This window comes from Trametes versicolor (assembly GCF_000271585.1).
Source record: "Trametes versicolor FP-101664 SS1 unplaced genomic scaffold TRAVEscaffold_10, whole genome shotgun sequence".
In the NCBI taxonomy this organism is placed as follows: domain Eukaryota; kingdom Fungi; phylum Basidiomycota; class Agaricomycetes; order Polyporales; family Polyporaceae; genus Trametes; species Trametes versicolor.
Window position 1 is genome coordinate 1,506,942 of NW_007360330.1, and position 25,925 is coordinate 1,532,866.

Consider the following 25,925-nt stretch of genomic DNA (forward strand, 5'->3'; position numbering starts at 1 on the left):
TTGACGCGTCATCTGCTTGGCTAGCATGGCGCATCTCCCTTCTACGGAACCTGGCGATTCAGACCGGAGCCTCGATCAGCCAGACCTCAGTGCACCACCACGTATAATCCTCCACACCCGGCCCGAGCTCTCATTCTCGACCCCGACACACTCGATACATGTTCAGCTGGCCCTGGAGTCAGACTCTGACGCGCGAGATGAGGCGTCTGGAACAGGTGCGTACGCGCGCGGCTCTGTCAATGTTGACAACAGGCTTTCGTTCCCCACTCACGTGCCCTGATAGCTGTGGTTTCCCGGAATCGCGACGCGTCCAACGCGCAGCAACAAACACATCCGATAGACCCGAACTTCCTCTGTGCTATACCCTCATTAACTGAGGCGGAGCAGCTGCAGAAAGCGGAACGCCGTAGGAAGCGCGCGGCCATGAAGAAGCTGAGGGCGAAGGTTGCGAAAGTCGAAACTTACGTCGGAGGGCTCGCGACAAGTTTCGATCAGCTCATGAACCTGGTACAATCCATACTTGCCCGCCTTAGCACCCCTCTCGGACCGCAGGACATCGCACCGCCCGCCCCTACCTCCGAATCACCCGCCCCTGCCCCTACCCCCGAATCACCCGTCCCTGCCCCTACCTCCGGTTCACCCGCCCCCACCCCAGCTCCCGCTCCAGTGCAGGTTTTTCTTGCATCCATCACCGCCGACCTCATCAAAGCTGGAGTATGCTTGCAGGGCATGAAGGTGACTATCGAGGAGACCGAAACAGCGCTGGACGAGATCGAAGCCGTCATTGAGGAGATCAGGGTCAACGGAGTGGAGGTCGAGGTGGTGGACGTCCGCGGCACCCGGACGAGCGTCTTATCGATCAAGGCGAGGCTTGGTGGCTTGGAGGGGATGATCCCGCTACTCGTTGCTGCCAGCATGGGAGTCGGAGCCCCAGCTGCGGTAGCATGAAGGGACGGAGTTTGGGTTTGGTGTTGTCTGGTTTCCTCATGCATCGTTCTCGTGCCCCCATCCGTTGCCGTGCGCACGTCGTGTTTCAACTACACTTTCGTGACTACTCACTCCCATTCACGCCCATCGTCCTTCTTGCTTGTATCCATGTTGCTTCGTGCTCTCGCCCTGCTCCGCTACACTTGCTTTCCGTCACATCGTCCTCTCGCATGCTGCATCTCTTCATCATCTTGTTTCGCGCTTTGTTGTTCTCGAGTATACATTTACATTGGCACCGCGGACACCCGCGTCTAGTCACTAGTATCCGTGTGTGTTATCATCGTGTCAGAGGTGGCGTCCAATCCCAACTTCAATGCGCTCAAGCTCAAGTTTGTCCCCTTCCTCCTTCTTGAAAAGAGGCGCGTTCCACTAACATGGGCGAACAGATCCTCGACGTCAGTTGTGGGTCCGCGTCCACCACACGGCTTTCACCATGGCCGATCGGGCGGCGATGCACTGGTTATTGCTGGCGAGTGACGTGTCGCGCTGAATCGCGTACGACGATTTCCGAAGCCGGCGGCTCAGACGCGCCCGCCTCCATACAGCTCCGGGCACTCTCGCCCGCCTCCATACAGCTCCGGGCACTCTCGCCCAATGCGCCAAATATGCACATATCCTTGTTTCCACCTTTCTGGTCGGTTGGTCGCGGAGGTCTGAACGATCAGACTCCCAAACGCACCGGATCCTCCGAGTCCGGATCGTGGCGGTGTTGCCTTCTTCGACTCTTCCCTTGTATTCACTAACCACGTGTTTCAGGGCCTTATCCAGCTCCGCCTGGTTGCATCTCCAGAGAACGTGAGAGATGACGCGAGAAATCCAGCTGCTGTTCGCCAATGTGCGTCCGGCCAGGGAAGGCTGCGGACTCGGGGCTCCGAGTCACCAAGTCCCATTCAAGGGGGAGCCGCTCAGGTCGCCACTCGCTCTCAGCAAGTTCAATCTGGACCATCTCTCTCCCCGCGCGCTCGTTCTCGACCTCCTCGCACTCGGTACGCGTCCGGCTGACCTTCCGCCGCATCCTCAGAACGGATCAACCGCTTGCTCTTCGTCAGGCAGGTACGTACACGCCTGACGCCACCGTCCTCTCATTCCCCGCTCGTATGTTCCGATAGCTGTTGAGTCCCGAACCTTCACAGCACGAAAGCCGTGCGCTGTACGGGATGTCAACGCCTCTCCGCACACGCACCTGCGTCCCTCGTACGCCCTTTGGCGAAGAATGGACAGCGCGCGGAGACGCGGGGGAATGCATGGGTAGGGGGCGCCGAGAAGCTCGATATCAGCATCGACAAGACCCCAGTGCAAAGCAACAAAATCTGGAGAGCCTTACGGAGATCCAGGAGAATACTGCGGAGATCCCAGAAAGCTTCGACCGTACGACGGCTGACATCAAGGGTCTCGAAGCAGACGGCAGGATCGTGCAGGAAATGCTCCGGATTCTCCTTGCCCGCGCGCTGCCTGCCCCAGGCGCGGGGGCGCAAACGGTGGAGGATGCGTACTTCCTCCGCAGATCGCCCCCGCTCGTTCGCCACCTCCCGGCCGCTTTCGGGTGCCCGGTGCCTCGATGTCTTTTGTTGTCTCGTTCGAATGGTCTGCTCCCACCCTAATACTCATACGCTTGCAATCCACCACGTTGTACGCGTTTCCGGCGGACGTATAGTTCCCGTGGTGCTGTGCATCCTCAAGGACCCGGAGGCCTCTCGCGTGCTGGCCCACGTCTGCGGCTGCATAGCCTAAGGGCGATGCGCCCGTCCGATACCAGGGTCGTGGGCGACTCACATGACATTATCCGATTTTCACTCATAACGCGTGTGATATGGCAGGCAGAGGTCGTGGAAAGAATGTTGCAACGTCTCCTGCCTTTCGAGGGTTAAGGGACCCGGCAGATTTGGACGGGTATCGCGAGCTAGTCACGCCGCGCTCAGCACAATCGGATGCTGCGCGGATTGAAATGCACGCTGTAGGGAGAGAAACACCGACGACGTCGACAGTACATCGGTACCTAGTACAATGATCTGTGCGTCCCGCAGGGAGAGCGCACCGGTGTCAAACTAGCGTCGTTAGCTACAAGCGCCTATTGTGGCGGACAACAAGGGCAAACAATAAACCGCCTCCGCCGGACCCGAATGTTGCTTGTCCGCAGTGCGAAGGAGGTGGGACTCGACCGGTTGCGGTCTTCTTCGAGCCTCTATTCGTACACGCTGATCCGTGCTGTACACACCCAACTCCGCCTGGTTGCACCGCCCAAAACAAAACATAGAGATAACGGAAGCCAGGACGACGGAGCGCCGGCCGGACCGCTAGTGTGGGAGCGGCAGAGGGACCAAACAACGCCCAACGCGGGTGATCGCCCACTCCCGTCGCGCTCACCTAAGGCAGGTCTTGCTTGTATCCCTTAGATAGGATGATCGCTCGTGTGAAAGTCATCTGAGAGATACTTGGAAACCGGATGATGGCCTGCCATTCTATATATAACTCACCTTATCGGGCACGGAAATCTTAAACAATGTTGTGAACTACGATCCGATTGTGAGGGAAATGCTCCTACATGGCGCAGACAGACAGATTACTAAATCCGGCGGTAATCCTATGTGGCGCGGGCGGCTCTATGCCCATCTAGCGCCCGCCGTTCCCCTCGTTCCTGCGCTCGTTCTGGATACCTTGACAGATCTACGACGCAATGGACGAGTCATATACACTTCCGCCGCCTGCTACACCTCCAAGACGACCTCCAGAAAGGTCTCAGCAGCCAGTTGGGGCTCAGTTCGCCACTCCGCAGAAGCGACGTCCACCCCGCAAGGACTCGATCATCGTCAATCGACCCGGCGTGGCATTGCGCCAGCAGCGTTTAACACAAGAGTTGCACGCTTTGATGCGGACCGATGAGCCATCCTCGAGCCAACTCACCCCCACGTTGGCCGACGCCGACATTGAAATGCATGATGTCGAGGGAGAGCATGACGATGGGACGGAAGACGTGGGCTCTCCCGCAGTGGACCAGTCGCTTCCACAAGGTGATGCGCGGCCACGACGACTCCTCCCGGACACGACTACCGAGAAGCTCTATGCCACCTGGCTCGCCCTCGTCCCGACTCTTGTCCCCGCCTACCTCAGCTACTTGCAAGCGAGTCAAGCACGTATCGGCCAACTTCCCGCATTACGGCAATGGACATGTGAATCCAAAGCGTGCTTGAAAAAGGAGTTCACAATTTTATGCCTGCATTCACACTGTGAGAATGATTTAAATCAGCCCGGAGTCGCCATACTGAGAACGTGAGATTACAGATTTGGAATCGAATATATTCCAAGGATGCGCGTGCATCAACGTCGCCCAAGTACTCGTCAAAAACGGCCTCTTTCCTACATCTCCGACCTATCCCCGTGTCGCGGTATCCATCGACTTACTGGACTTCTACTTCGCGCTCTTCGAGCGCTCCGCCGATGCCGTGTCCGCGTTGGCGAGCGCCCTGAAGTCCATATACCAGCGGCGTGGTTTTCCCATTCTGAACGAAAAGGTGTGCAGTCCGCTCCCCGGAGATTGTCCCAGCTGCTCATATATTGTTTGCACTCACAGGGAGAGCCTATCCAAGACCCATTTCGACGAGGAATTGGGCATGCAGTCCAATGGTACGACTGTCTTCGCAACCGACCCGAGGCTATGGTAGAGTCCGCAATAGACGAATGTTTGCGCTATATAACATCGCACGTCGTACGTTATGCGTGCAGCATTCGACCCCGGATTGCCCTCGTTCACTTATATTTACTTTTAGCCAAGTTCTGAGTCCGCTGAAGGCAGTGCGTCTGACTCGGTTACATTTCCGTCGCAGCAACAAGAAGCTACGCACAGCGGAGGCAAGTATCGCTTCTTCCTGACTCCCGCTAGACCATGCGCTCACCAGGTATCCACATTTGCCTTTTTGAATGTTACACTCATCCTTCAACACAACCACAACCCGAACGGTCGTCAAATGTATCGCTTAACGTTATGCACAACCCTGGATCAAACATACAACCCGACGGTCAAATGAATATTGTCAAATATCTACCACTACATGTTGGGGAAAACGTTCTGACGAACGACATTGGTGACATACCTCCGCTGGTTCGGGATAACTTCTGGCATAATGTTTCGCTGACGGTCGGGCCATACCTTCTGCTAACAATCGCGGACAACATAACATTGATCGTTCCGCCAATCGGTTGCCTCAACCTTTGCCCTACAAACGCACTGAACATGAACTACAATGTTCGCCCGGTTGTCCCCTCCACATATCCACTGATCGTCAATCACAACGCGCACGCCAACGTTTGCCCGACCTTTTAGGCGACCGTTCATCGGGCTACCCAGGAGAGCCCCCGGTAGGCACACCTTCGAGCGGGGAGCCTCCTCTCAGTCGGGCGTCCGGTACCCAGTCTGCGTGAGTATATCTTGCCGAGTTAGCCATGCCGCCGACACTAACATGCATCGTACGTACAGCGCTCGGAACGCTGAAAGTCAGACGGCGGAGGATTCCGATCCGAAGGCCGCCAACGTCTTGAAGCCGGGTATGTGCTCCAGGCTGCTGCAACAACGCTGCCCCGCCTGCTTCGCGGGATCGCGCTTCGGGAGTACATTCAGTAGGTATGTCAATCCCTCCCACCGGAACGATGCGAAGTAGGCTTATGGTGAATCATTATTCTAGCGATGGTGGAGACATTCACGTCGCGCTGGATGCGACATTCAGCCAACGGCATAACATTTCCGCCGGTGAGAGTCCCTGGTTTTATGAGCCCAAGTTCTTCCTCTCCAAAGAAGAAGTGGATGCAGTCGGTGTCCGTATCACTGCAGCCCGTAAGAAGCCTGCGCACAAGCACCAAAGCCAGGTCCCTGAGGCTGCTCTGGACCAGTGCGAGAAATCGTACCAAGCCGCTGACGAGAAGAAGGAGAAAACCCACGGCACTAAGTTCGACGATACCGGCCTCATGGCACTGGTCTGCAGGCATGATATTGTGCTGTTTCTCGCCAATGTAGACACCCCGGGAGAGCAACAGAAGTACGGCATTGCGCTTCTCGAACACTTGTTTCAGCATGTGCCCCCAGAGGCCACGGTGGCCGCGTTCTATGACATCGGCTGTGTCCTGGATCGCAGCATCCACTCGGTGTGTATAACGTGCTCATACATGTTCGTTGTGCTAACTTTCATGTGCAGTACGACCTCTTGCCGGAGACTATAGTGTCTCGGCTAATATTCGCGACTTCGGTGATGCATGCATACGGTCACCAATGGGCCTGCCAACTGGTCTACAACCCCCGTCTTCGGGAGGGCCTGGGGCTTTCGGAGGGCGAGGGCACAGAACGAGTTTGGTCAAAGTTCCGAAAGCTCATTGGAGTAACGCGGTCTTCAGCGGTAAGCAATATCGGATACATCGGGTAAGCAACACTGACAATTATGCAGAGGTCGCGCCGGATCTGGCTTCTCGACCGCCACGCCGAGGCGATCAACATAAGTGCACGTAAAGAGCTCGGTAACTGGATACGGGGCCGGCTACGACATGGAGTAGAGGGGAAGACATCAGCTGCAAATAAGGAGCTCGGCGAGCTTGGCATTAGTGTGGGCGAACTCCGGATACAATGGGAGGCTCAGCGTAAAGCGCAGCTCTCACTCCGTCAGCGTAAGTGTCCGGCGTGTGTCTTCACATGCCTATACTGATGTGTACATATCACTAGATGCACCTGCGCGGCTCAAGAAGGAGCTTGACGCTGTGCTGAATCTCCAGGTAGAGCTCGACACTGTAGAGGTCTCCTTAGGCCGTCTGCAGACCATGGTAGGCACCGACGAAGACCATCCCATCGTACACGACTACATTGCAAGCCTCAAACGCACGCACACACGAGCTATACAGAAGGTGGAGACCCTGTATTCCTCGCTCAACGTCCCGCAGGATTTCCCGGAGTTACGAGGGCTTCCTTTGGAGTTCGTTCGCACTCTTCTCATGGCACGGGACTTGAAGGTCAACATCCGCAAGCGAGCGATCGGAAGCTTCTTTGAATGGGACAAACTCAACCGCGCGGCTGGCGGCCGCGATCAGCCCCTAGGTATGTCACTCTGCTGGGTGGTACTTTGATTACACCGCTTGAGCTAAGCTCCTGGCAGGTACGAAACTGCACCAACAAACTCAGAAGGCGATCTCGAAGCGCACACCTGCGCTCATGACCGCGATCCGCAAGTTCAACAAGTACTGCGATGAGCTCGAGGCGTTGTACCAGGATGAGTGGGGGTTTCCTTTGCCCCAGGCCCTTCCGACCGAACTCGGAGCACTTCGCGACGAGCCCGATCTCTTGGCCGATGTTTGGATCTCTCCTGTAGCCGGCAGCACCCCGAGATGGCTGGAGGACTCGGACACACGACAGGGTATCAGAGCTATGCTAACACTCGATCGTTGTCGAGAGGAACGGCGGCGGCTTGGGAATGAAGCCGACAACCTGTGCCGCTGGTACGGTCGAGAACTGTCGGCCGTTGAGTTGGCCCTACGGTCACAGAATTGTGAGTGTGTTCTATTTAAACTAGCCGCATACATTTCATGCTGAGAATCCCCCGAAGTCGCCGGGATATCATTCCTCCTTCGCCAGAGGAAGGAGGAGTTATTGCTTCTGCAGATGCTCTGGAGGACGCCACTGGTCTCCGCTTTGCGATTCCAGTTCCATACCGAAGAAGCCTCCCGTATCGCGCGGCGTCTCTCCGGATCAGAAGATCCACTTCCTATACGGTGGGTGCACGTTCCGAGCTCCGGAGAGCATATGGAAGCCACCGACCCGTATGATCCGGACAGCACCGCGGCTGACGAAGAGACTGTTCTCGCCCATGACGCCCTGGACGAGCTCTTTGCTTACGACGACCCTGATCCCGCGGACTCTGCGGTAGTCGCTCCTTCGCCTCTCGGCACCGCGGCAACAATCTCCGAAGCCGCAATGCTCGCGCGTACGCTCGCCCTGAGCGACGATAGTCCGGTAAGTCCTGAATGTATGTCGCCGTAGTTGAATACTAAAGTAAGGTGTCATCAGGAGGGTACGCTCGTCGCTGTTGTGAACCCCTTGCCCGAGGCCTCCGAGTCATCGCTGCTCGTGTCGAAGTGCACCGAACGTATCCTCCCCTCGTTAGACAACACTATCCGCTTCATCATCCCCGCGAAGGATCTCGAGCGTCTGCAACAACCATACGCCCAGCTCAGCGACGACTGCATCAATACCGGCGCGCAGGTCCTGCTCCGCGAATTCGGCACGGGGTCTCTTCTTGGCGGCAATCTAGCCATCTTCTCGACCCGCGTCGTGAGTATGCACCGCGCGGCGGCGGACGACAATCTTATCTGGCGGGACTGTGCCCACACCAAGTTCTGGGACAAGAACGTGTGGGTCATACCCATACACCATCTCGTTCCCTCGCCCCACTGGACCTTAGTCGTTGTGTACATGAGGGAGCGGCGGATCGCATATTTTGATAGCTTCGCGAACCAGGACATGTGGGAATCAGACGCGGCGGTGAGCCTCTTTTACCTCTTTGTCACCGCGAAGCTGTGAACTCACACTTTTAATGGCTGTCCAATAGGCCGTCTACCAGCTGGTCTATAAGCTGCATCGTTTCGCCGAAGACTACAACCACGGGCCATTTCAGCTTGACGGCGACTGGGTAAGCTACCCGCTTCTGGTGAGTAGTGTCCCGGCCCCTCGCACCGACCCGCTGACCGACCCTCGTGATACAGAAGAAGGCCGTGCAGAAGAACGGCTATGACTGTGGCGTCTGGGTCCTGGCATGCATCGCCGCCATACTCCGGGGATCTCACACGGTCCGTTTGACGTCTGAGCAGATTGCCCAGTTTCGCGTGAGGCTCTTTGCCCTCGTTCTCACTTTGACAGAGCCGGAGAATTCTGTAGATGAGGTTTGAACAATATGTAGTACATTGTATGATAGGTGTTACAATTGAGCATGTACTTCTTGCGAGCAAGCCAAGCGATACAGCTTCACGGCGGCGGCACTGCTACCCCCCTCCACAGATGTACTTGGACGGGCTGACAGGACAAGGTCTGCGTCGTCCCGCAACTCCCTTACAGGCGGCCGTGATGATGCGGGGTCAGGCATAGAAGCGAAACACACACCTGTGGACCCTCGGAAGCATCATTCGATGCTGCAGGTACATAGACATAACCAGGAACGAGGGAGGTCATCATTCTCGCCGCTACATAGACACTACGGAGGTGCTAGGAGAGATGAGACTCGCGCGTGCGCTATCCGGGATGCAGGATATAGAGATATATTGAGGTGGGGAGTGTGCACAGAACGACGGTAGCGTGCCCTCGAAGTTCGGTGCACGCGGACAACTACCAGCATGTAATATGTCCGCTACGTCCTACGTAGTCCTCGTGGGGTATTTGTAATGTGTCTATCAATCTGTGGAGATATCATCACTAGCACAGAACACGCGAGGAGCTAGTATGCATACCTGGGGTTTACTCCCTGTCCGTCTCCTTCGACCTATCCTACCCAGTTGTTATCGTCGTGGATTGTTCTGTCTGAACATACTTGACGATTCGAGTGCGAGGCAGTAGATGTTGCCCTAGATGTACGATAAGGGATGTTCGAAGCGGGGAGATCGGCGAGGAGTCGCGACGACACCATGCGAGACGAAACCAAGTCCTTGCCAGCTCGCTCGAAGTATGGCCAGCGCTTCGATCGGGTGGCACTATTTGGGCGGAGCTTGAGCTGAAAGTAGACACGTTGCTCCCGGTTCTGTCCCCGTTCCGATCCGATGAGTCCTGGTGCTACGTCGCACTTCCGACTTCCCTCTCAGTCTGTCTTGAACACATATGCCGCAATCGGTGTCCCCTCTTTCATCTCCATCGCTCATGACTCCTTACCTGCTCCGTCACTTTACGGGACAGCTCGCCAGGTACGTGAACCTTTAGTCCGAGGTCCGAGGTCATCCCTCATACGATGCCAGAAGCTGATCCCAAATATGACATTGTAGTTCGGAGCGGACTGGCTCACTCATCCAGTCGCCGCCCTCCCTATATAATCGCTGCTGGTACTTCAAGTCCCTACAACGTTAGGGAAAATATACGACGGTATGGGACATAGCCCCCGCCATGAACTGCTCGTGGTGAGTATTGTCTGGCATGTACTTGTACGAAGGAGTGTTATTCACTGTACATACTTCTCCTGTTATTCAGGATAGCAGGTAATCGTTCAAGCGACTGGGCCAGGCTGTGTCAATATAAGAGCTCATACGGACACATTTCGATGCAGACTTGCTCGAGTGAGTCTTGTTGATGTACGGAAACAAAGGCGAGCCCAGGTATGCTCATCATGCACCTTCGTCCCTCTAGAAGACGAGCACCACGCATCCGCGTCATGACGGCGGCGCAAAGATTCCGCCTGTTGGAGGTGTGGCAAGTCCGCAATGAGGATCTGATGTGACAGGCAAGGAGCCATTTGGTATGCTTCACTTGTTCTTCTGATCGTCAGCCATATGCAGCAATGTGGTCGTCCTCGTCCCGACGCGCTGCGTCGATATCCCCCTCCTCAACAAACAGGACAACGTTTGACCCCTCCTTTTGTGAGTGTCTCTACCGCTATGAGCATGCACTATGTTTTAATCTGGATATATTCAGCTTTCCACGTCCGCGTGCAGCGCAACTCATGTCGATGCAGCCCGTTTGTGGACCTCCCAACCACTCGGTTCAACTCAGCTCACGACAGCGAGGGCGTCGTCCAACAATCCTCGTGTCCCTTTGCTCCTTGCCCCCATCCCTTTCGCCCCCGCTCTCTCGTCGCCCCCGCTCTCTCGTCGCCCCCGCTCTCTCGTCGCCCCCGCTTTCTCGTCGCCCTCAACCGCAAGCCTTCCCAAGTACTCTATCAGTATCAATGCCAAAAAATAAGGTCAGTTGTATGATTACGGCACAAACGTGGAGTTTAATATGCTGAACAATCACGACACAGAGAGTCCCGATGACGGAGCGAACCCCCGGTCGCGCTGCGCATCCCTACTCAAACCCCCCTACTCCCCAGCCTGGCGAAAGCCAAGATGATACCCATGAGCTCGCAACTCCCCGCACGCGTCGTTCGGCGCGTTTGCAGACGCGTAAACCAGCCGCGCCCGTCAGCGTCAACGACTCCGCGACGCCGGTACAGAACGCGCCCCGGATGCCTAGAAACGACGCGTCTGGGGACGACACCACGCTGGGGAGCGGTAACTCGTCGGGGAACGACGCGTCTGACGACGGCGACGTGTCCGGGAGCGACAACACGCTACTTACGCGTCCGTGCAACGCGTCACAGTCCGACGACGTGCTCCATACCCCCACCTCATCTGTCCCGCGTCTCGCTGCCACTAGTACACGCCACGCAGTGAGTGCAAGTTTATATCCTCCTTTACACGCCCCTCACTTCAGGCATAGCTTCTTGTGAACCACGCCGCTCGTGCATCCTCCGCGGCCCCGGGCGGGCAGCCGTCATCTCCGCTGACGGAGCTCACATCGGGTGAGTACAACCCACCATGCCACGAATACGACGCGTCCTCATTTATCTTGCGTAGACGTCGAGTGGCAGACTGGGTCTGCCTACCGTGTCAATGCGCGGTCCTCGCCGCGGCCTGAAAACTCCTCGCGCCGCGAGCATCACTTTGATATACCGCAGCTCACTGGAGCGTTAGCGTCGCCGTTTGCGTATGATCGTGATGTTACCCATGTCCCCAGCACCTCGCGGGTGCTACGTGATATTACCTCCGCTGTGCATGAGCGGGTGGGCGATGCAGCCGGTCAGCGTCGCTCGCGTACCCCTGAGGAACGTCTGAGCTCTACGTCCACCTCGCAAACGGTCTACACTCAGGCTGAGGAGGTGTCTGGCGTCCCTCCGGCGCCTCGTAATGTCTCTGCTGATCTCCGTCGCGACGTTCCTCGCGACGTTGGCTCCGACGTTCCTCTCGACGTTGGCTCCGACGGTTCTCGCAACGTCGAGCCTGACGTCCCTCGCGACGTTGACGCGAACATTCATCACAACGTCGGGCGCGGTGGTCATTGTGACGTTGGGTCCAATGGCAATCGGAACGTCAGATCCGACGTTCCTCTCGATGTCGAAACCGACGGCGACCACAAGGTCGAGAACGTCGTTCGCCATGACGTTGAGAACATCGCCGACCCCGACGCCGAGAACAACCCTCGCCACGCCGTTGAGGCAAGCGCCCACGACCATGCTGGGACCAACGTTGTCTCGGACGTCAAGACAGGTGTCCTCCACGACGTCATGGAGGGTGTTCGCCGCAACGGCACCGCTGAGGCTGAAGGCCACCTCGTCACTCAGTACAACGGCGGCACCAATACCACGTCGAACACCGAGGGCGACCCTCTCCGCGTTACTAGCACCGCCCCTCTCCCCTCTATCCATCCATACTATGTCGGCCAAGATGTCCACCGCAACGACGGCCGTGACCATGTGCCCTCCCATCCGGGCAACCTCTCTGCTCCGCATGACGCCCACCCACATCGCAGTGCCGGCCCCTATCCTCCCTACAGCCCACTTCCCGAGGCACTCTCGTACGCCCACCACGACAGTGCTGGCTACAGCCAGGAGTCGATCGACCCGCACAGTGACGCGTCCGTACAGTACGAGGCAGGTGCGGACCACCGCGGCGGGTATCCAAGGCCTCGCCCGGTACGCAGGCAGCAGCAAGGCGTGGATCAGGTCAGCCAAATCGTCCTTCGAACCTTTGCATAAACGTTAAACACCTCATTTGTCCACTCGTCTAGCAAAACGACCGCTCGAACAATCAAGACGAAGTTCGGCCCATCAGTCCACGGGACGATGGCAAGAACGTTGCGCAGAACGTCGAGTGGGACGTCAGCCTCAACGTCCAACGCACGGAACGTGTGGATCCTCGGTTCGACTTCAGGTCGAACGTTCCTCGCGGACCCGACATTGTCCAGGCCCAGGACGATATGGTCAATGCCGCCCCGTACGTCTCTCCATTTATTCTCCAGGATATTATTGACATAGTAGCAGCGCTCGCGAACACCCCGTCGACGATCTCAGACTTGTCTCGCACTGCATCGCCCCCGCCCCTGCAGCTTTGGCAGGTCCATCCGCTTCGGCTCATCTGCACGACCAAGGGGTCACGCTCTCCGATCTGACGGAGGACGTCGACGACGTCGCGGACGATATCGAGCTCGACGCCGATATCGATATTGATGCGCCTCGAGTTCCGGGCCGCATCTCGAACGAGAACCAGCAGATACTCCGTGACGCGTTTGATAGCATGTACGAGAAGATTAAGGAAGTTTCCGCCATCACCGGGCAGGCCAAAAGCCAAGTACTTGACCAGTTCTTCGCCACGACCCACACTAGGGTACATCTTAAGCACAACGCCTGGAATACCTACAGCACGTACTTCACGGCGAACATGGAAGCTGAGATTGCAGCGCTTCCCAACGCAGAACGTACGTGTATGGACTATACGCCTACGTTGTTTACTAACCACACGTTTCCAGGGGTCCTTCAGGGTACGTCCCTCGCGTCCTCTATTGTACTCCAATCGGGTAGCTGACGATTACTCTGCAGAAGCACCATTCCGCAACAGCCGCATGGTGCGGAAGGCGTGCTACGTTGCCTTCAAGGCTCGTCACGGCGCGAAGGCTTACGCCATCTTGGACAAGTTCCGTTCTCTCGAGGAGATGGTCGCGGGGCAGAATCAGACTGTCGCGCAGCGCCGCACCGAGTACCGGAAGAAGTTTGCGAAGCTCAAGGAAATGGTGGGTGGATACTGTCCTCCCCGTGTTTGTGTCTGCTAACGCTGAATTGGTGACAGATGGACTCGTTCCAGACGATCTACGGCATCAGCGGAGCCTTCGCGCTTCTCGGCAACGTTGTGAACTCCGATGCGGCACTCGCGGATGTGTATGAGACACAGGATACGCGAGGGGTAAGCCCATACTTCGTATGCCATTTACCTTCCATGTCACTGACATTGCATAGTTCTTCGAGTCGATCTGCCGTACTGACTCCGACGGCGTGATCGCGCACCTCAAAGCACATGTCTAGTATGTTCACGCCGTCCCTGCGCGCTGTTATAGTCCTCATCCTATGCTATAGTAACAGAGTGTCGCTCGATAATGTAGCCCTCGCTCACGGTGACAAAGACGTTGCGTCTCCGAACGTGCCCGGCCCGTTGCCGAAGAAGGCTAGCACTGGGCGCAAACGGGCCACTAAGCCCAGCAACTCTCAGTCCGCAAAGGGATCCTCCGGCAAGGCCAACAAGCAAGACACCAACAGCGATGGTGATGGCGGCGCCGACAACGGTGACGACGAGGACAACGAAGTTGACGCCAAAAACGACGACGACGACGACGACGAGAGCGACGACGACGACGACGACGACCTCACCATCATCAAGGATCGCCCGAAGTACATCATCAAGCGGTTCCGCAAGATGCTCAGTAAGTATAATCTCCCAATCAGCTAGTGCTTCTGTGAACTCACCGAACAATTTCCAGGGGCGATCAACGCCGGCCACATTATCAGCGAGTCTATGTTTCCGTGGAAGAAGCTACTCAGGAACTTCGCCGAAGGCGGGGTGGTTATCAGGAACTGGCCCGAGAAGATCCCGCTCCCTCCCCTCCCGAAGAGTGCGAAGCAGCCCGCGCAGACCAAGACCAACTCCTACTCGAGGGGCATAGCCGGCATGCCGACTGCGCTCCAGGACGTCTTCATCTCCGCCCTTCGGGATCCCGACCTCCCGCTTCGTTTTGAGCGATACTCCGGATCTAGCTCCGGTACGTCTACCTTGTGACCGTCGCGAGGCCTGCTAACCGATGTCGCGCTCTGGATAGATCTGCTGCGATCGCGAAAGGCCGTGATCCACGGTGCGCCGCCTACGCCGACTTCCAAGCACAAGGCTGGGCGACGCGTGTTCGTGAACGGTACTGTCGATCGTCAAGGGGTGCCGCGGCTCCTCAAGGCACCGGAGAGTGATGCAAAGAAGACCGGCTCGAAGACGCTCGCATCCGAGGCCAAGGAGGGGGACACTCCGTCGCCCGAGACTGCCGTTGCCTCCGTACCTGACGCGGAGCCGGCCGCAGTTTCTTCCAGCCAGAAGACGCGTACCCGCCAATCCAACCCTACGACCTCCGGCCGCCGTCATGTCACAGTACTCATCCAGACCACTCCGAACAGACGCGCACCGCGACCCCCGCCTAACCCCTCCGAGATCCTCGGGGTGGAGTCCTCCGCCGACTCCGGGGACGAGTACATCCCTTCAGACAGCGCCGCCCGTCCGCCTCAGGGCAAAAAGAGGAAGGCAAGACAAGAATCGATCACATTGCTATCATCCGACTCTGGCTCCGACAGCCTACCTGCAGCGCCCTTCTCCAAGCGTCCTGCCGCCGACACGAAGGGCAAGGCTAGGGCTGACGACGTTGGGCGCCGTACGCTTACGCCCCCTCCGTCGAAGCCCCACCCCAAGACCGACATCAACGAGGTTAGTCGACATCACGACACCTCGTCCGCGCACGCGATCAGCTAATGGCCGCTTCCTCCCGTGTCGTTCGTAGCGTGTTGCACCTGCGCCGACGTCGCATGGTGCTGAGGACGCTCACAGGGCAAAGCAGCGTCGTGTGGAGTCTACGGAGGCCCACAACGCGCGATCTGGGGCCACAACGGTAGGGGTACAACCTACACGCCCCCCCTCATCAGTCCCCATCCGTACGCCTCAAGACGCGCACAACATGCGACCCGGTGACCTTCAACCAGCCGAGCACCCCTCCGTGAGTAGAACCGTCACAGTGCACGTTCTACTTCTCAACCTAAGGGGTACCCAGACAACGGCGTCGCAGGCCGAGAACACCGACATGAAGCCTCCTGTCGGCCAGCAACATCTCCAGAACGCCGATACAACGAGCCAACTGTAAGCGGATACAACGGTTCAATATACCGCAATGGCTGACGCGTCTGTGCCCGTTCCAGGAGCGGTAGACCGTATGGTACCGCAGGCGAAGGACCCGGCCAAGAGGCAAGTCAAGTAGTAGTAGCACGTCTATCAAGTACTAACACGATGCCACGCTCTAGTATACAATCCCCGCGCGCGGCCTTTACGTGCCTGAGGGGAGCGCAAGTGGCCCGGTCGTAACGCGTGTCGGCGATCAGCGTGCGATGGACGTCGATGGTTCCTCGCGCGGTCCTTCGGCCGCGTCCATCGGCACTGATCCCAACCAGCGCGAGTACGTCATGCAAGCCCCTCCTAACAATCATGCCAACTGGTACCCGCCCTCCGACGCACGGGTTCAAGGGAACAACGTGCCGTACGCTCGCGATCCTTCCGGTGCCCGCCCTCCCGCCCTCGTTACGCATGGTACCAGCGGAGGCGGTGCTGACAGCCTCGGTCAAGGGGTGCCCGCTACCCACACCCAAATGCGGAGGGATCTTGGAGAGCTCCCGCCTGCTCAGGGTGCGCACGGACAACGGGCGATGTTCCACGGTATGTGCTCCGTTATGCGACATTCTATAAACTAACCAGTTCATGACGCGCATGCAGACGAGGAGCATGCTGCAGCGCCGCCGCCGCCGCCGAACTACGGCCACTACAACGCCGGCAACCAGTACCCCTATGGGTATCACTACGCCGATGCCTCGCCGGCCCGGTACCCTCCTGGCATGTATCCGCCCGGTCCCTACCCCTACCAGCCTCCTTCGAACACGTACGGCTACCCCGGCCCCGCTGGTTACTCCAGTGGCTTCCCACAGCCGCCGCCGCCCCGGGGAGATCCCCGCTACATACCCTCGCAGCAAGGCATCGCCCATCCGACATCCCCGGCTGTCTATCACCCCCCCGCGCCGGGCTATGCCAATGTCCCACCTGCAGGTGTGCCTCATCGTCCTACGGCGCCGTCGTCACCCTCGTGGCAGGGCGCGCCCCACCATGCTGCGGCGGGTCCTGCGCTTGCACCTCCGTTGCCCATGTCAACTCCGAGTCAGCAACCCGAGGCTGGCCCGGGTTACTTCGACGCAGGGGAGCGTCGGGGAGGGGCGCGCGCGCCGTAGAATCGGACTGTAGCGATTCCCGTTTGCCGTCTTATCAGTTCTTGAGTCACGGTCCGCCCGTCTGTTATGTTGCTGTATCGTCTTCGTGCTAGGTGTCCTCGGCTACTTCGTCTGACTCTTGCTTCGTCCATATAAGATATCTCCCGTTAGTATATGACCTCCGCCCTCGCTGCTTATTACCATATCACCGCCTCTCTCGCGCCCCTCTCTTGTTGTGTAGTATTATCTGTATATACATGTATTATTCGAGCAACCTTGTCAATGGTAGCATCTCGATCTCTCCGTCGTCATGTATAAGTCCACTTGCATCTTTGCTCAACCGTTCCTTTCAATGTCATCATGATTCAATGTGATGACGTTCGGTTGGGTAATACCCTGAACAGTCAGGAGGACATTGCTGTGGATGACTATACAAACTAACCCCATAACTATTCAAGGAACGTCTCCACAGACCACTGCAAGGACAAACCGGCAGATGACAGATCGAACAGTGGCACAAAGATTCACCCAGTAGTTTGCCCTGTAGTCCGCCCGAATGATATTCTCAACGGCTGCTCAAACAATCAATACTCTATTGAAGACAACGTCAGCACCGACAATCAAGCTACCCTTTCTAAAAACCATCCGGCACACGTTCGTCCAGAGTACATTCCTATTTACCACCCAAACGAATAACAGCTCGTCAACAGTAACATCAGTGCCGACCATCCGAGCATTCTTCGGAAGAATTATGAGGTACACGTTATGCCAGTCGTTGTGGTCGAAGTACAACGCAATGTTCGTTGGGAAGGCTAACCAAACATTGTTTCAAAACATCATCCAGAATTATCGTGAGATGTCTGCGCCGACATTCAAGGATGATCCCAATATATAACGAGTGGCTGGCCGTGTAAATCGATCAGTTACCATCGGAGCTCGTGCATACTTGTGCACCACGGGCGTGCCCAGCAGACCCGCCATATGCGGTTTTATAAGGACACAACGGGGAGCGTCTTATCAGGGTAGCGACGTACGCTATACAAGGGGAAAATGCATTCACGGAGCCTTCGTGAGTAAATATACATTCCTGACCAACGTTAGGTGAACGTTCAAGCGAAAGTCGAGGGTTCGCATCTGTCCAGCTGCACGCCGGACAATGCCGAGCCTACCGCGTTTGGCTCCCAGTGTGAATTGTTCGAAGCGACAGAGTATCTCTTAGAACAGTTTCCCACGATCATTCAACCTATCTGAGAGATACTTGGGGGTCCTGCCTGGGGTGGTCGCGCTACTCAACCTCGCTCCCACCTCGTGCTGGTTGCTTCTCGCACCGAGTCAGTTCCCTCCTCCCCGTTTTGTCTTGACGCGTCGTCTTTTGTTCGCCCAGCATGGCCCCTGCCCCTAGAAAGTCCGAGGCTGAGATCGATAAGCCGGACCCCAGGGCGCCCCATATAATCCTGCGCACCCTCCCCTCGCTCTCGTTCTCTACCCCCACACACTCGATTCGCGTCCAACTGTCCTTCCACTCCCCTCCGCCAGTCAAGCAATTCCCGATGTCGGTATTTGGTACGCAGACGAATGGGACGCTGTCTTCTTTCTGTACTCATTTTCTCCGATAGGTGCCAGCCTCGATTCCCACAGTATCATCTCTTCAAGCACGGAGCGTAGCGCGCCGTACTCTGGGAGCGAGGAGAGTCGTCCTGGCTCGCGTCTCTCTGGGTCGAACTCCCCCATCGATTTGCCGACGTTGCGGAACGCTGTGAACGAACTGAAAGCTTGCCAGGCGACGAAAGATGACGTGGGCGCCGTTATGGCGGTACACAATGCGTTCCAAGAGACAACCACTACTCGGTTCGATGGCGTGGACCAGAGTATCGCTCAGTTGCAGGGCGAAATTGAATCGACGAGGGAGAAGCTGCAGAGGCAGATCCGAGCAGTCGACCAGAACGCTAAAACCCAACGGGAGGAAATCTACAGGAACTTCTCCATCATTCAGAATAACCAAGTGAATATGGACTACAACCTGAGACAGATTGGTACAATCCTGAGTAAGCTCGCTGATAGCGAAATTACGTTTCTCCCTCCCCCCGCGCCAATTGTCGCTGTTTTGGAGCCGGAGTCACCCCTGGACCCGCTCGACTTTGGTCACGACGCTCGGAGTGATGATGATACCACTTCCCTCAGCCCTTCCTCTCCCACAAGTCCCTCCTCTCCCACAAGTCCCTCCTCTCCCACAAGTCCCTCCTCACCTGCGAGCCCTTCCTTCCTTACCCGAGCACGCAGACGTGTGACGAAGAGCGTGGAGGACTTCAAGGCCAAAAGGAGCACGAGCAGGGGCGCGAAGCTCCCCACACCGCGTTTGGAGATTGTCCCACTTCCTCCCCTCCGCCCGTACTCCGACCCCGAGGAGGACGAATCGCCCGTCGCGGGTCCGTCAACTCAGATCCAATCGCAGACCCCCGCGTCGCCGACCGTGCTGGGTGAGCCTATTGTGCGCTATCGGGAGTAGATGCACGCTGGATGCATGCAACGGTACGTCTGTGGCGCTCTGAACACCCTCGTGATATCTCATTGATGTCGTCTCCCCTGGTTAGGTCGCGGCGGTATGTGCGCAACGAATGTACCCGCGTGTCCCGCAAACTGCTATACACCTCCCCGCTCCCTCGTCCATCAAGTGGCAACCCACAACGTCCTCGCTTTCCATTCGCCCATCGACTGTGTCTCGTTTTTGAATGTTTGTACTGATAACCGCTCTCACCCCGCTCGTTTGCCCCTGCTCTATGATTCCCGCATTCCTCGCACATGTTCTCCGTCTCTCCCCGCCTCGCCTCGCCTCGTCCAACGCTCTGTTATTTTCCAGATTCCATCGCGGACACTCGCGCGTGCGCCAACATCCGCTCCACACTCGTTTAGCGTTCATCCTTGTATACTCCGGATAGATACCCCCAGAATGCCACGCTGGTCGCTCCATCATGGGCACTATGGTGTTATGGATATGATCTCTTCGCTTGCCCGCGCCCGCCGGGCGCGGCGTTCCTACATAGAAGCACTTGTATCCGGTAAGAAGCGCGGCAGGCACCCTCGCAGAAGAGCCCGCAGTCTTTCCTCGACCTGCCTATCCTTGCCGATTAGCAGTAGATTGAGGGCGTGTCCCGACCACGGTACGTGGTCGTCTCTTCCGCCAGCCCCCGCCACAGATCGCCCCTACGCCCTACCGGCAGACCGTCACTCAATACGTTCATAATGCACGCCGACTATCTTTGCGTCTCTCGTTCCGATCCCAGTCCTTTGCTCTCGCCCTTCAAATTTTCAATATTTTCTCTCCGTTCTGTCCTTTCCGCTCACGTTCTTCCTGTCTAGATCTCGCTCGCGCGAGTCTGTGAGACTCACACATGTACCGGCTCCGTGCACATCCGCGCACGCACCATTGACATCATTCGCCCATACGGTTGCCGTATATACTACGGATTCCAAGGACGTCGCACCGCTATACGAGCGCCATGGCATCATAGATACGGCCGTGACTTTGGGGTATGCCGCGCTTCGCGGAGGGGATTCGAGTGCTAGTTTTACTCGGCAACATCGGTTCTGCCCTTCAGGGTCTTGTCTGCAATCCGCAGCTCGTACATACTCGCGTCCGCGGCTATCGAGAACTCTGGTATGCGCTACCACCACGGTGCTGTCCCACAAGAGCAAACAATGATTGATGAATTGTCATCTTCCAAACGCTTGTCTACAGCCGTTGAACTGAACTCGACTGCTTGCCGCCGAGCTCTCCCTGCACACGCACCATACACACACTCATCTCAGCCGTATACATCCATCTTCATCCATCTCCGCCTGGGCCCACCGCCCACGGCAAAGCGGAGAGATAACGGATCCCAGGACGACGGAGCGCCCGCCGGACCGGGTGCGTGGGACCAAACAACGCCCTTAACGCGGGTGATTGCTTCGCATCGGTCGCGCTACTCACCCTCGCTCCCACCTCGTGCTGGCTGCTTCTCGCCCCGAGTCAGTCCCCCTCCCCGTTTTGTCCTGCCCTGTGTCGCCTTTTGTTCGCCCAGCATGGCACCTGCCCCTAGAAAGTCCGAGGCTGAGATCGATAAGCTGGCAGACCCCAGGACGCCGCCGCATATAATCCTGCGCACTCTCCCCTCGCTCTCGTTCGCTACCCCCACACACTCGATTCGCGTCCAGCTCTCGTTCCAGTTCCCCACACCGCACAAATTACTCGCCATGCCTGAACAGACAGGTGTGTGTATCCGCTCTGCCCTAGCATCCTCGCATTCTTTGCTCACGTGTCCCCCGACAGCTGTCGATGTACAACATACCCCGGATCCTCGCTATTCGTTCGGCGGGCCGGCGCAGCCATACAACACCGACCCCAGCACTCGTACGCAACTGGACACTCTCCAGGAAAGGATGGCCACCAAGTATGCTCTCGATTCCTTGATCAAAGAGGTGGATCGGCGTACGGAGGTGACCAACGGCAAAATCGACGCCATCTCTACCGCGTTCGACGAGTTCAAGGATACCACCTTCAAAGAGTTTCAGACTAAGAGGGAGGTGTTCGAGAAAGAAACCAGGGAATCCCTCAGAAGCCATTCCACCCAAATCGCGAACGTTTCACTGCAGGTCGGGGGCCTCAGGGAAGAGGTAGAGGGCCACGTTGAGGGCCTCAAGGGCGAAGTGCAGGCCCTCCAGAACAATATGAACGAGAGGTTGGATGCTCTCATGGCCATTATCTTGCGTATTCCTGGCGTCGAGATTCCAGCCGCGTCTCTCGCGACAGTTGCTCCCCCCAGCGTGCCAATTGTTACCACCACACCCTTGCCACGCAACCGCGAGTCTCCAGTTACCTTCCACAATCCGCATGATTCCGACACCTCTAGCCTCCCCGATTCCCTTCTGTATCCTCCCCTCGAGCCACCGAGTCCATCCGGCCTGAGTCCGTCGTCCCTCAAACCGCCTTCTCTGCGTAAGCGGATCTCGACGGCATCTATGAACAAGGTGACCAGTGTCACAAAGACCGTCCAGGGAGTATTCAGCCGGTTGAAGACCGCAAAACACAATATCGAGGACACGATGCAGGACCTGGACGCCATGACGCAGATGCTCCAGGCGGGGCAACAGCAGGACGACGCGCTCCTGCCGTCTCCTCAGGAGTACGAATCACCCGTCGCGGGCCCGTCGACTCCGACGGAGACGCAGACTGCTTCGAAGGGGAAGTCGAAGCTCAAGTTGGGCCAGCCGATCCAGCGCGACCGGCAGTAGATGCAGGCAGTACGCACGCCGTGGTACGTCTGGTTTGATGGTCTTGTTGTTGCGTTGCTCATCAACGGCCTCTTGATCAGGTTGCTGAAATACACTCGCGAGGAGCACCCTCGTATACCCCGCGAATCGCCATCGCGCGCTGCTCACCGTCTCCCAAGAGACTCCCACTTCTCCGCAACACGCACTATGCTTTCCGTCCCCCCGCTTATCAAATGGCAACACACAACCTATCTGTTTTCCATCTGCCCATCGCCATTCCCTCGTTTTGTATGTTTGTACTGATATTCGCTCTCGCCCGGCTCTCCCATCCCTGCTCTATCCGTCCCGTCTAGTCTTCCTCGCACATGCTATCCACCTACTCCGCCTCTCGTTATGCGCACCGTTATTCCCCGGATTCCTCAGCGGAGCACTGCGCCTGCGCTAACATCCGCTCCACACTCGTTTGAAGTCACTGTTTGTTGTTTACGTGTACACTACGGAAAGATACCCCAGGAACGCTGTGTTCGTTGCTCGCCCTGAGCACCATGGCGTAATGGAATTCATCTCTGCTTGATTATGCGCCTCGCGCGACGTTCCTGGTGACATTTGCTGCCTACTATCCCAATACCGAGTTCACACAGGTAAGAGGGCCGACACAGGGCGGCGGCCGGACGCGGGTATCGCCGGCCAGGGCTTGCGTCGGACACCCCGAAGCTGTCGGCGGCGAACTACACCGGTGATCAACAACAGTTGTGTATCCCTCGCTAACCCATCTCGTACCCATCTCACGTTGTGGTCGTTGTGCCATGCATAAACTGTTCTCAGACGTACATAACAGAGTCGTGATATATGAAAGAGCTAGATGAAGCAGACGATTTGCAGACACCCCTTACGTCGGCAATCCTGCTTCGCTTCGGCGATAGCAGCGTGCGCGCCGGCACGTCCACCGCGCCCACCCCTGTCCACCCCCAGAACCACCGTGACCCCCGCGCGCCCACAACCTGCAAGCGGCAACCTGCAAGCGCCACGCCCAGCGCACGCGCACGCCCGCCGCTACCCACACACCTCCCAGCGGCCCTTCCCCACACACCACAGCCGCCCCTCCCGTCTGCCCCACTCGAGCGCCTCCTCGACCGACCACAGCCCGACGCGCGCCCACCGCTCGTCGCTGTTCCGCAGCCACGCGAGCAGCTCCGCCGCCGTCGGCCCCACCGCAGCCTGCGTTCCTCCTTCGGCGCCCGCCTCTTGCGCGCGGAGGCGCTCGATGAGCGACGGGGCTTGCCTGGGCTTGGGCGTCGCGTCTCCGGATGGCGCTGGGGCTGGGGCGGCGGAGGCCTCGGCGACGAGGCTGGCGATGGCGCGCTCGAGGACGCGCGCGAAGTAGACGGGCGTGAGCGGGACGTAGGCTTCCTCGCTGGGCTCGGGGTCGCTGAGCGGCGCGTCCTCGTCCCACTCGTCGTACGCCGGGAAGCTGCGCGACGTTCTTGACGATGAGGTGGTTGTAGACGCGGACATCGATGCGGAGGTAGAGGAGGCGGTGCTGGTGTTCGCCTTCCAGAGCGCGGAGGAGAAGGAGGAGGGGATGAGCGGGTCGAGGGCGGGCATGGGTAGCGGGCGGATGGGCCCGTCCCAGAGGACGATGCTGCCGTCTTGGAAGAGGGTGCGGATCGCCTGGCGGAAGAGGCGCTTCGTGGCGGCCGCTGCAGCCTTCGGGTCTGCGAGGTCTACTTCTTTCTTCGACGCGGTAGACGTGGAGGCGGACGTAGATGTAGAGGCGTGGGTCGAGCTCGACTTGGACTTGCTGCGACTTTGGCTGCGTTCGGCGTCGACCTTCACCTTCTTGCGCCCTTCCTTGGCGCGGCGGTGCGCGTCGGCGTGTATGACGCGCCGCGCGAGGAGGGCGAGCTCGGGCACGCGACGGAGGTGGGAGAGCGTGTAGCCGTAGACTTGGTCGTCGTCTTCCTCAGGGCCATCGAACTCATCTTCTGTGTCGGTATCGTTGTCAGAGGCCAAGGATGAAGGTGATGATTTGTCTGCATTGAAAGGGCGAAGTCGAGAGGGACGTGGAGTCGCGTCTGTCTCGCGCGCAGACCGCCCCCGACTGGCCTTCGTAGGCGTCTCGAGGGCATCTCGTTGACGTGCTTGCGAGGACTGAGGGGAAGGCGAGGGTGAGACGGAGCGAGAGTCTAGGCTACGCCTTCGGCGGCGTGTGGGCGGTGGTGCGTTGTCCATGTAGTGCTTGATGTATATGCGCAGAGTGTGTACTGTTACATCGCGCGTATGTAGGCGCGCAGGGTGTCGTAAACGGATCGGAGACTGTAAGGAGGCCTGTAAGTGAGCCTGCCCCCTTGCAGACTGTCACTCGACTTACCGGGGGTTTATCACCAGCCCCAGAAGCCGGCGACGATGTCGACGCGACAGTGCTAGGAGAGGTGTTGGTTGACGCAATGGAGCGGACAGATGCCGGTGTCCCAGGCTCCTGGGTGTAATGCTGGGTCCCGTGCTTGGATGGAGATCCCGGCTGGTTTGCTGCGTAGAACTGCGAAGTGTAGGTTGAAGCGCTCGGTATCGGCGGTGGGACGAAAAGTGGTAATTTCTCCTTCGGATGATAGGTTGTGCGGTGCAGTTCCGATACAGCTAGCCAATGGGCAGGCTCATCGTTGAAGGAAGTGCATCGAGCTGAGAAAGAGGAGATGGTTAGCGGCCTGCTGTACGAGGCATAGCTACGCTTCTTACAGATGTCATCGACGAGAAGCATTCGAGAGTCATATCTGCTAACTACACGTCCGACGACTCGGACGGACTGGCCGACGCGGGCGACGGGCTTGGGAGGCGGAGGTGGTTCCAGTACAGTGCGCCTGGCGGCGGCGGCTGACACTGACGTCGTAGCCCTTGGTGGCGGCAAATAGTCACCGAAGGATGGACCGGTAGCTTTGCTTCTGTGCCCACTTGGCGCCACCTCCTTCGCTCGGGGTTTAACGGGACTAGGAGGAACGATCTGCGCATGTGCATGGGCGCAGTCGATCACTGCCGTCCCGTCGTCAATCGTGTACACCGTGCGCTTTTCCCACACTTGTACCCCGACAACTAGGCCAACGAGGCGGACGGTCCTACACGGGATACGTCCTAGCCAGAAGAACTCCATATCTGTTGGGATGAAAGTCAGCTACCCAACATTTGGTGTATACCGAAGAGTCTCTGACCCCTGGATCCACTTTCGCGCATTTTGAGGACGTCGCGTATGAAGCATGGGGCGACAGCTGCTTTCGTGAAGGTCCATCGGTGAATCTCAGCTGGGGTTGCTATGGGCGCGCCCTCGTCGTCATGTACAGTAGTTTGGGGCACTGGTACTCCTGCTGCATCTTTCACCACGGCATCTGGGTGTGGCGAGCCCTCAATCGTGCGGCGCCGTTTTGAGGGTGACAGCAGAATGGATGATGTTGACCGTATGATTGTCGTCTTCGTTGTAGTTGCACTCATATGTACACTTGATTCGAGAGCCTTGCGCTTCAGCTTGACGTGATGTTCGTGGTGTCAGCTCGAGCAGAGTCGGAAGTTTCCTAGGGCGACGTTTGCAGTTCAAATTGATATGTCAGAATGCAAGCTAGGCATTGGGTGGGCGCAGGTAGTAAAGGTATATTCCTGAACAGATAGGCT

The 25,925-nt window shown here is 57.8% G+C and overlaps 6 protein-coding genes across 6 annotated transcripts; 5 read left to right on the top strand and 1 right to left on the bottom strand.

The window, feature by feature from the left end:
* Nucleotides 1-25: 25 nt before the first annotated feature.
* On the top strand, nucleotides 26-948 carry TRAVEDRAFT_51218 (uncharacterized protein; the record flags this gene model as incomplete). The annotated part of the gene is made up of 2 exons (XM_008043827.1): nucleotides 26-215; nucleotides 284-948. The coding sequence occupies 2 exons, from the start codon at nucleotides 26-28 to the stop codon at nucleotides 946-948; spliced, it is 855 nt and encodes a 284-aa protein (XP_008042018.1).
* A 2,968-nt stretch (nucleotides 949-3,916) lies between these two features.
* On the top strand, nucleotides 3,917-8,901 carry TRAVEDRAFT_130524 (uncharacterized protein; the record flags this gene model as incomplete). The annotated part of the gene is made up of 13 exons (XM_008044148.1): nucleotides 3,917-4,211; nucleotides 4,318-4,496; nucleotides 4,556-4,729; nucleotides 5,490-5,602; nucleotides 5,664-6,120; nucleotides 6,171-6,368; nucleotides 6,417-6,633; nucleotides 6,689-7,057; nucleotides 7,116-7,505; nucleotides 7,563-7,879; nucleotides 8,063-8,497; nucleotides 8,565-8,663; nucleotides 8,719-8,901. 13 exons carry the CDS (start codon nucleotides 3,917-3,919, stop codon nucleotides 8,899-8,901), a joined length of 3,426 nt encoding a protein of 1,141 aa, XP_008042339.1.
* Nucleotides 8,902-10,961: 2,060 nt separating this feature from the next.
* On the top strand, nucleotides 10,962-17,039 carry TRAVEDRAFT_22874 (uncharacterized protein; the record flags this gene model as incomplete). The annotated part of the gene is made up of 17 exons (XM_008043549.1): nucleotides 10,962-11,360; nucleotides 11,411-11,492; nucleotides 11,548-12,662; nucleotides 12,758-12,963; nucleotides 13,011-13,444; nucleotides 13,496-13,507; nucleotides 13,566-13,756; nucleotides 13,813-13,926; nucleotides 13,980-14,044; nucleotides 14,097-14,440; nucleotides 14,498-14,776; nucleotides 14,834-15,480; nucleotides 15,554-15,766; nucleotides 15,821-15,906; nucleotides 15,966-16,020; nucleotides 16,068-16,476; nucleotides 16,534-17,039. The coding sequence occupies 17 exons, from the start codon at nucleotides 10,962-10,964 to the stop codon at nucleotides 17,037-17,039; spliced, it is 5,157 nt and encodes a 1,718-aa protein (XP_008041740.1).
* Nucleotides 17,040-18,361: 1,322 nt separating this feature from the next.
* On the top strand, nucleotides 18,362-19,950 carry TRAVEDRAFT_74054 (uncharacterized protein). Its single transcript, XM_008044149.1, has 3 exons — nucleotides 18,362-18,581; nucleotides 18,635-19,547; nucleotides 19,610-19,950. Exons 1-2 carry the CDS (start codon nucleotides 18,404-18,406, stop codon nucleotides 19,522-19,524), a joined length of 1,068 nt encoding a protein of 355 aa, XP_008042340.1. The 5' UTR covers nucleotides 18,362-18,403; the 3' UTR covers nucleotides 19,525-19,547; nucleotides 19,610-19,950.
* Nucleotides 19,951-21,080: 1,130 nt separating this feature from the next.
* Nucleotides 21,081-22,833, top strand: TRAVEDRAFT_74055 (uncharacterized protein; the record flags this gene model as incomplete). Its single annotated transcript, XM_008044150.1, has 3 exons — nucleotides 21,081-21,267; nucleotides 21,328-22,312; nucleotides 22,370-22,833. The coding sequence occupies 2 exons, from the start codon at nucleotides 21,081-21,083 to the stop codon at nucleotides 22,287-22,289; spliced, it is 1,149 nt and encodes a 382-aa protein (XP_008042341.1). The 3' UTR covers nucleotides 22,290-22,312; nucleotides 22,370-22,833.
* A 233-nt stretch (nucleotides 22,834-23,066) lies between these two features.
* On the bottom strand, nucleotides 23,067-25,493 carry TRAVEDRAFT_74056 (uncharacterized protein; the record flags this gene model as incomplete). Its single annotated transcript, XM_008044151.1, has 4 exons — nucleotides 23,067-24,584; nucleotides 24,640-24,947; nucleotides 25,005-25,415; nucleotides 25,472-25,493. 4 exons carry the CDS (start codon nucleotides 25,491-25,493, stop codon nucleotides 23,322-23,324), a joined length of 2,004 nt encoding a protein of 667 aa, XP_008042342.1. The 3' UTR covers nucleotides 23,067-23,321.
* Between the last annotated feature and the right edge of the window lie 432 nt (nucleotides 25,494-25,925).

Excerpts from the sequence above, each read along its gene's own strand:
- TRAVEDRAFT_74054 (XM_008044149.1), top strand. The coding sequence starts at position 18,404 with ATGGCCCCTGCCCCTAGAAAGTCCGAGGCTGAGATCGATAAGCCGGAC. Across the intron at positions 18,582-18,634 it reads ATTCCCGATGTCGGTATTTG|GTGCCAGCCTCGATTCCCAC; the intron begins GTACGCAGACGA and ends TTTCTCCGATAG.